The sequence below is a fragment of the Pocillopora damicornis genome, chromosome 11 (genome assembly GCF_964200805.1).
Source record: "Pocillopora damicornis chromosome 11, jaPocDami1.2, whole genome shotgun sequence".
Classification (NCBI taxonomy): Eukaryota; Metazoa; Cnidaria; class Anthozoa; order Scleractinia; family Pocilloporidae; genus Pocillopora; species Pocillopora damicornis.
In genome coordinates this window covers 8,533,675-8,543,228 of record NC_142680.1, presented here as the reverse complement: position 1 = coordinate 8,543,228, position 9,554 = coordinate 8,533,675, and the positions used below count along the sequence as shown (strand labels likewise).

The window sequence follows — 9,554 nt, the reverse complement described above, 5'->3', positions numbered from 1 at the left end:
TGTTTAGATAAAGCACGTTCTTTTCATCTAACACAGTCGAATGCTAACACTAATGATTTTCTATTACTTTGTTTTACACTGTGTTCTTTACAATCCAATTTCCAAACTCTCAAGATCGGCTTGTTTCTCAACACAAAATCAAACTTTGCAATTTTTGTCGAGTGTTGCGAAAGATCTGAGATGACGTCAAAACCGTCACGTGCACTCTCTTAAGTATCTCACAATAAGCATTTTAAGAGATATCGCAGGACGGTCATTCTCGATAAAACTAGATTGATACGTGTGATGTCTCTGGCAGTATGTGAAGTAAAATGTTGAGAAAATAGATTATTGGCAGAGAAAACAGGTCCACTTTCCTGTCAGGTTTATTCCTCACCAGTTTATAAAGGTTGCCGCCACATTTTCTGTATAGTTTCTCGTTTTCTATTTGGTCGTATATGCGTGCTGCATACATCCAAAGAGTTAGACCCAAATCATTACAATGAGACGTTCTCAATAAGGAATAGGCATGATATTATCAATTATCGTGAGAGTATATGGCTGTTTCATCATGGCTTTGGCAACGCGGTAAAATTCCAGTATCAGTTGGTTTCGCGTAGACCTTTGTGTCTGGTCGGGGACTGTTTCTGATAATCATCATTCCAAGAAAGAGAAGTCTGTCGTTGTTCTCAAGTTCCTATATGAAACTGAGTGAAGGGTGGATTTCATTCAGTGTTCACAAGAATACCGACGCAGATGAAACATCGGGCATTTTGCGAAGGGTTTTATCGACAAAGCGCGAATAGAAAGCAGTCATCTTGTTTTGGCTTTTCAATTTTTCTTCAATATGGCACATAAACGCATTTTTCATTAGAGGTCCGAAGGAGAGCCCATGGTAACCCTATCCACTTGCTCGTACAAATTTTCTGCAAATTGGGAAAGGTATTTTTTTTTTGTGATGTTAAGGACATATCTCCTATTGAAACCGTTGCCTTCGAACGCTTTCTCTGCTTGGATTTCGATGCTTCATCAGCCTCTGCTTTCTTCTCAACGCTGAATGAAATCCACCCTTCACTCATTTTTACGATGGAACTGAATGATGCACACTATGTCGTCTTTACGAGCCGACACTTTCATCAAGGTGGGGAGGAACACAAGCGATCAAAACCCGGCAATCACGGAAAGGATCCCTAGACCATCGAAAGAAATTTCAAGATTCTGAAGAAATGTCAGAGCGAACTGGACTGTTTGATCTTTGAAATGCTTTTTGTTCGCGAACTTGAACCAAAACTGAGCAAACATAGTGATTCGATCCGAGCAAGAGTATTAACCTTATCGATTCAATTTTAACATTGTTTCTTTCGCCTTAGCGTTTTTTATCATTCTTGCCTCGATTTTCTCGTCAGAATCTCATTGGCATTTTTACAATTGATTATATAAATAAGCACATGACAAAAATTTGATCCTTCAACTTCAAACTGACCATATATGGCAGCATGATAAAAATTTTATCCTTCAACTTGAAAATGACACTTGGCAGTCGAAACTTCGTTGCTTTTTAACTTTTTATTTATAGTAAAATCCGTTTATATCGAGGTTATGAGATTTCGTAGATTTGGCAGATTTCCTTGTTATTCTTTACTTAGTTGGTTATTGAAGAAGTTGTCAAAGGATCGTTCATTGTGAATCGTTGATTAAGGATCGTTGCTGGTTTGAGCTAATTATAACTCACTTACTCAGTTGCGTATATGCCTATGATTCGCTAAAAATAAGGCTGAGAATTCCCTTCAGATCTAAAGTTCTGGTATAGGGGGTAAACAAAACGTACAACCTAAAGGAGTCTATTGATTTCAAACATTTATCCTTCGAGATTCGTTTCTTTGATGCTGAAAGTTACCAAACGACATATCTACACTGTACTTGATAGTCTTGATCCTTAAGTGAAGCCACAACGTTGCCATGTCTGTTGTCTTTACCAAGTGGGGTATTTCATTTTCCACTAAGACGCATTATAATTTAGTTCTAACAACGCGTTTTCACTACAAAATCCCCTTTCGGACGACCTAAATTTCAAACATTTCTAAGGGAGTATGCTATCTATTTACCACTCCAAGAACTTCATTTCTTCGGCGGATATTAATCCTACCACCCTTACTAATCCTGGATCTGCCCTAAGCGGTAAATTTACACCTTATAATAAGATTTCTTTCCTTTAGGTTCTGACCTGCTTTTTCTGGCACTTTCTGTGACTTATCAAATTCTACCATCAACCCGGGCATTTCCAATAGATTGCCAAAAGAACACTGCAGTCTGTTTGGAAGAAATAATGAAGGAAGTCACCCAAGTTCGATTTGAGGTTAAAATTCTCACGGAGAACAAAACATTGGCGAGACGTAAGCACGATTCCTCTTCGTTCATGTGTGTTACTATCTTTATTAACATTTATTCATTTCAATTCTACTTGTAATTTTTCAAGAGTATATCAACTGTTATTCCCTTGTATTTCATCAACAGCTAAGAACTGTGTTGAGCTCTACCATTCCGGTCAAAGGATCAGCGGTGTCTATACAGTCGACCCAGATGGCTCAGGCGCCTTTAATGTATTTTGTGACCAAACTACTTCTGGTGGGGGGTGGACAGTCTTCCAGAAGAGAATGGATGGCTCTGTTGATTTTAATCGCACCTGGAATGAGTACAAACATGGCTTTGGTAACTTGGTCGGTGAATTTTGGCTCGGACTGGACAAGATAAACCGTCTGACACAAAACAAGACAGAACATGCTTCAGGTAGATCTGGGGGTAACTACTCGACAAACTGTTCACGCTGAGTATGAATGGTTTGGAATTGGGAACGGGAAGACTGACTATCGGCTGTACATCGGCAATATGACAAGTAAGTAAACCGTCTTTTTAAACATTCATCGTTGGATTTTTATATGTTACTTCCCTTTCGACGTCTAGTGCCCTATTCGCACCAAAGCTTAACAGCTATTTTGCTAAAAACGATTAAAAACTGCTTTCTTCAGAGAGGCTGCTTAAACTGATGTTTGTCCACCTCAAATTGAGCCAACTGAAAATACAAGTTAGTGACAACTTGAATCCTATGGAAAACTCAGTTATTCAGTTTTCTGTTACTGATTGTTAATTCAACCCCCTCCCCCAACTCCACGTAACCTGCAAATAATGCTTTCAGTCTAGCGTTTGAGTGCTTTTAGCTTTTAATTCTGCCTATACCTAGTTAAGTCCGCGCTACTCCGTGGAAAGTTTGCTTTCGAAGCTGCTTGAGATAGAAAAGTCATTGAACTCGGCTCTAGCAAAATCATAAAATGTGAGTGTTGATTATTTTGCCCGATATTTTTGTATTTCGATATCTGCCCTACTTCAACGATTATCAAGTTTGGGGCGTCAAGCGTATTATCTTGATCCTAACATTACGGAATTTTCTTTTTTTCTTTTTAAGCAGATGCAACTGTTTCCTCTGATTCTCTCGATCCTCACAAAGATCTCAATTTTGGTACCTGGGATAGAGATCCTGCTAATTGTACTCTAAAAAGAGGCGGAGGCTGGTGGTATGGCAGGAGTAGTAATTGTGCTGTTTCTTCGAATCTCAACGGAATTTATCCGCATTGTCGAAAGGAAACCTGGGCTGATATCCATTGGAATAAATTAGATCCAAACAATCCCAAGGGCCACGTCCCCACATCAACTGGAATGAAAATTAGACCAGTAGATTTTTTTTTAAAGCTTTCTGACGGTAAAGTGTTCACATAAATAGTGATTTCTGCGTCTTCTGCTTCGTCGACTTCGCTTTTATTGATTGGTAGATTGGTTGGTGATTGGTAGATTAATGATTGAGTGGCCTTCCTTGAATTTGAATTAATTCCGCCGGGGAAACATCACCGTTAACTGTTTCCCTCGTGACCAGGGATCAAGTGCAATCATTTGTAACGGCTAGAAAAAGACTTTTTTCAACGCCTTTTAATTTTAGAGGTTAAAATGTTTAGAAAATACAGATTAGAAAAAATGACAAAATCATGGACTCGACCATATATAGTCGATCAAATGCGATTTTGGAAAAGAATTTTTTTTTTTTTACATCAAAATTAATTCAGGAGGATAGAACGTTCTAAGCTACTAAGTGGAGTTCATAAATGTTTTTACTTATCTCCACAGTTTTGTACGTTTTCTGATGATACTTAAAGTTTCTTAATATTAGAACTATCAAAAAAAAACACGAATTAAGATGAATAAAATGAAACTTGAATAAATAAAATAAAACTTTAGGTATGCGAGTTTTACCGGGAGAAGAAATGAAGACTGTTATACATTATTTACTCATTTACGTCAAAAGCTATGCGATAGTGTTGCCATGGCAACCCAATAGGTCGTAAACCTACTATACTTGAGAATTTCCAAGCTTACACTGGTTTTTCATTTTCATATTTGCAAGTGAAGCTTCTTACACACGATTGACGACCATTTTGAACTGTAAAGGTATCGAGGTGAGTCCACGTTCAGGCCTGGTGTAAGCTGGGAACATAATTTTATAAAAAAATTGGTAACCAACTTCACAAGTTCTTTGTTTGTATATCTTGTTTATACCGACAAAAAAAAAAAAACAAAAAAACAAAAAAAACAGAACAAAACAACGAAACAAACGAAAAACCATATATGTCCCAAACTAGGATGGATACGAACAGAAGGATTAAATTCTGATTTCGATATAGGAAGGAAATGTACTTACTTTGACCCTTAATTGTCTGTGCACTGCACCTGATGAAACTACAAATTTATCAAAATGAACGATGAAAAAGTCTTAAATTTCTCTCTTAAAGTCACGGAGTAGCACAAATAACAAATAGCGAACTTCAAATCGGTATATGGTCAGACTCTTCAAAAAAGAGGGCGACAGATCATTAAGCTACTAAGTTATCAGTCTGTGAAGTAAAAGTGCGAGACACTGAGGTGACGTTTTTTACTCGTTTCCCTCTCGATTTAAAATCTCTAAAATACAAAGCCAACACTTCTGTTTAAAAATGCGCAGAAACACTTTGTTTCCGTTTTTTATCGACTAACTTCTTTCATGTTGAGAGAAATTAAGTGAGTTTAAGTAATCTTCGATAAATCTTAATTACCATATTATTGGATTTAACCTTTCGGACGGATCGCCTTTGCGGGTTGAATTACTGCCAGAATGAACTCGATGAATTCCCGATCCATTACGTAAACGGGTTGCTGCCACTTTTAAGCCGCTTCAAGGCAGAATTTCTTCTTACAGCATCAACACAATATCAAGCATACAAATGTTGACAGTAACGAGAAATATCAATAAGGCAATTATTTAATGCAGGATCCAATGTAAACTTCCACAAAATAACACCATAATAATTGAATGGCAATTAGTAAGGAGAATTTCTTATGAGATCTTGAGAGTAAAAGGCCGGTAAAGGGATTATCATGGCTATCACTGCACTGAAGAATCTATTGAGCATTAGAAAGGGGATCGTGAGCAAATCCAATCTTCCGTCATTAGGATTTCGAGTCCTAAACGCGCAAATAATATCAAGACTAGCTTAGGCATGCAAAGAATAGAGTAGGATAAAGTTAAGTGAGATGGATTCAATCAATGTGTAATGCGAAAAAAGAAGATTAAGATGACGAATAATAAGATTTGCGAATAATAAAATTTGACCCTGGTAAAGCGCACGTGTGTTAGTTATAAGACTCGTAGATGCTCCAAAAGGTTATCTTCAGTTTCTTAAGGTTTTAAGATGATGTTCTTCTGTGACTGACACAGGTATTTATAGAAAAAAGAGCTTCGAGTCGAACCTATGACCCTCCGAAAAATACTTCAGATGCTGTACCACTGAGCTATTTAAGACTCGTGGCAGGCTGAGCCGTTTCTCTTTGTCCATGGAGACAAACTTCATCTATACTTCTAGGATAGGAATATCTACATGTGATGCTATTGCACAACAGTGATGTAAATGAAGACGTTCAATTTTAATCCTAGTAATTTGTTTTTTGTTTTGTTTTCTTGTTGTCTCTTTGTTTGTTTGACAAAATTTAATAAAGAAGGCATGACGTCTCAATCAAAACACACCTATCGGCCAATGAGAGCGCGCGTACTAACTTAAATTTTTCCTCTATAAGTTATTTAGGCGGGTATGCTGACGCTTTTGTCTTTACCGTTAGCATCCGAGTTTCCGTGTGTCAATCTAATTTCTGATCTTTTGCAATGTCCGCTGAGTGAACAGGAAATATATTATTTCGGAATACCTCTCAATACCACCCAAAGGAAGAGAGAAAGAAACAAAAAATAAAAAATTCCAAAAATTTTAATTCTGCAAATTTGTCAAAATAAAACTGTCTGATTAACATTTTCTATGTTTTTCGTGAGGAACTCTGGCTGTTATCGTTAAAGCCTTTCGAGAGAAAACTAACTCACCGGAACTCCTAAATTAATTCTTGTTCCGATATTGAAAGAATTCATCTCTGTGTTAGTGCATTTTTTCCACAGGCTAGGATAAAGTGGCGACTAAGCAACGAGGAGATAAATGAACCTTTTAAAATATTTAGTAAGTCATTGTGCGGAAACTGTGCTTGACAGGTCCCCGTACATGCCCGTGAGGGGACTGAGGGTGGGGTAAGTACTTCTTAGTCCCATTTTCACGACTTGATTGACTATAATAGGGCTGCATTCTTTAATGGAGTTACTACAATGGGGTCGCACGTTTTTGGAGATTTTGGGGGTGAGAAAAGTCTTGTATATAGGGATTTAAAAATGGGAAGATTTAAAGTCATAAAGTTGTCACTGTAATTCGCGCTGTTGTTTAACAATCGGTTTGCATTAGAAGTATGCCCTTCCCCTCCGCCGCCCACGCGGGCTGCGAGGTCACGCTTCGAGAGGTCAATAAAAGAAACAGACGACGTGCTTTTGAGACAACGTTCTACAGATGGACAAACAAAGAAAGTGATACTCTCGCACGTGTCTAACATTCTTTGGTGTAAAATACTCATCTAAACTTTTGTTTGTCATTGACAATTAATTGGGTTTTGTTTTCGTGTTATAAAAGTCTTCTAAAGCACGCACGCACGCCAGAAACAGATAAGGATTCGAAGATCAGTGGATGGTTAGGACTATTAGGCTTGCAAAAGAAAGCACAAAGAGTTTAATAGACTGGGAATGTTTTGAATCAAAGAAAGTTTCTATTGGGGTCAAAGAAGAGAGAAAGACAAAGGACTTAAATCCGGTCGGATTATAGTATTCCGTTTACTAACGCAATAACGTTTCCTCATTAAGGCGCGACTATGATGGTTAAAAGCGAAAAGGTCGAATTTTCTGAGAGTCACATTTCAAGCATTTCAGGTGTCAACCATTCCTAGGTCACAGAAACGTTGTTCGGCCTTCCCTTAAGTAATCACATCAAATGTAGCAAGAAACAAACACACCCTGTAAAAGTTTTGCATCGTATTATTTGGCTTTCTATTACACATCCTTGTCAGTTTCTAGCAAGTCAGTCATGCTCTTAGATCCATTTAGAGCAGATTATCAGCAAATATTTACATCTGCATCCCTTGCGAAAACGTTTTAAAACATGGGAATAAAAAGATTAGTATTGCACTGTATTTGCCTGGTTTTGCGAAGAGGGTAATGCTTGTGCAAATTATTATTTTCTTTTTAGGACCAATTGTTAAGATTCAAGTTTTAAGCATAATGGCCATTTTTTCTTGCCGTCTAACGGAATGATTCCTTTAAGTTCCGTAAGTGACCAACACAGAATTTCTGCTCACAATATCAATGCTACATCAAACAGAAAGGTGATGAGACTAAAGAAAAATACCAATCAGGGGATTATAAGTTGATCCAATTCCATACAACATTCTGCAAAATAAAACTATAAGAATTGTTTGGCAGATACCAAGAAGAATTGATATTGAGATCTTAGCACTGGAAGGGTTAAGGGTCGTTCACGCGGCTAGTGCTGTATTGAAGAATCTATTGAACTATTGGCAAAGATGAAGCCTTCTGCATGTGGTACATTGTCATAATGTTTAACATGATGGCGGTGTAACTAAGGGAACTACTGAAGACACACTTAACAATAAGAGCTGATCGAAGCTCTATCAAGTCAGAAAGAGAGGATAATTGCAGCAGGGAGTTCGCACAAAACGACCCGTTTATCATGATTACTATAAACAAGAACTTTGTTAATATCGTATTTTGCCATTTCCATATGGATTTTCACCAAAGCAAAGCTAGTATTCATGATAACTCCCCTTTTCATTGGTTCATAGAGTTTGTTCTAAAGATTTAAGATATTTGGTTCTCTCTTGTTACCACTCGTGGGTGATTTTTCTGGCTGAATTGAGATGCTCATCAAAGTTTTGAGGCTTTTTATGGTGTAGACTTAAACACCGTTAATCTTTTAACCCTCCGAGAAAAGGTAACAAGATATTTCTCAGGCAATAGACAGAAGAACTTAAACGTAGTCATTATAGCGAGATACGACACCATCCTCGATCCATTAGAGCGAGAGAATCTATATCATAATAATCTCCTGAGCATTGGAGTTCGTAATCCTCGTCTTTATTAACAATGTTATCCTTATCTTTGATTACAAACTGTTCACAAAGAGTATAAGCCTTACCAACAGGATTCCACCGCTAAAACTGCTATTAAATTCCAACGATGATTCAACTGATTAACGTACGATTAGAAACATTTCTCTCAAAGACATTTTATCAACTTATCATCCATTAGCTGATTATCATGTCTATTAACTGACGAAGGGCTAACGCTCGAAACGTCAGCTTTGAAACTCGCTACGGTAGTCAATTTACCTCATCAACTCAGTTGATGATACTGTATTACCCTGCTATACTCTCCCGCTGACGCAGTACCACACTTTCTTCAAAAACTTACCCCCTTTATCGATTGAAGACATTTCTCTTCAAAATATTTCTCTCAATCTAACTAAACAATACAGATTTATATTTACCCATATTAAAAACAGCAACAACAACAAGATTAAAAATAAGAAAAATCACATCACAAACAGGTAGAATAATTTTTTTTCAAGCTGTACGAGATTCTAACTTCCCAGGTCTAGCGACAATATTTCTGGTATTCTATAATTTCATTAAATTCATGATTAAGTCAATTTTGAACGAAAGTCAAGATTTCACCAGTCTTCATTGGTGTTCAATGTACCCAAAAATAGCTTTCGTACGTGTAAAAGAATATCCCATATTTAGTTTGTTGCAAAACACTGGAATTTACAATTTTACTATCTATCTTTTAAGTTTATGAGTTTTTAGGGGAGACTGAAGATATTTTTAGTTGCAGGGACAGTAAAATAAGGGAAGAGCTGGCTGCTTGCTCTCCACCTGTAAAACCGATAAGCTTCTTAAGTTGTCACAGTGAGTCACTAAACAAAGAATTCTGTTGAGTTAGAAATACGATCAAACAAGATAGGATAGTGCTAATTCGTTAGACTGAAAAAGCTAACAGACACATTGAATATCACATTTGTGGCGTCGGTAAACGTGCTGAGTTTCCGTGGATATTATCT

General features: G+C 37.2%; 1 protein-coding gene and 1 long non-coding RNA gene across 3 annotated transcripts in view; both read left to right on the top strand.

Moving 5' to 3' along the window:
- LOC149037312 (angiopoietin-related protein 4-like) overlaps positions 1-4,290 on the top strand; it is a 5,650-nt gene extending 1,360 nt beyond the window's left edge. The window contains exons 2-4 of one of the 2 annotated variants that reach the window (XM_089187601.1): positions 2,196-2,372; positions 2,494-2,872; positions 3,443-4,290. In XM_089187601.1, coding sequence (XP_089043727.1) covers positions 2,196-2,372; positions 2,494-2,807 — 491 coding nt within the window. In that variant the 3' untranslated portion in view covers positions 2,808-2,872; positions 3,443-4,290. Of the gene's footprint in view, positions 1-2,195; positions 2,373-2,493; positions 2,873-3,439 lie in introns of both variants that reach the window. The other variant, XM_089187600.1, reaches the window with a different exon arrangement.
- LOC149037305 (uncharacterized) overlaps positions 1-9,554 on the top strand; it is an 87,539-nt gene that overhangs the window by 4,253 nt on the left and 73,732 nt on the right. The window lies entirely within an intron of this gene.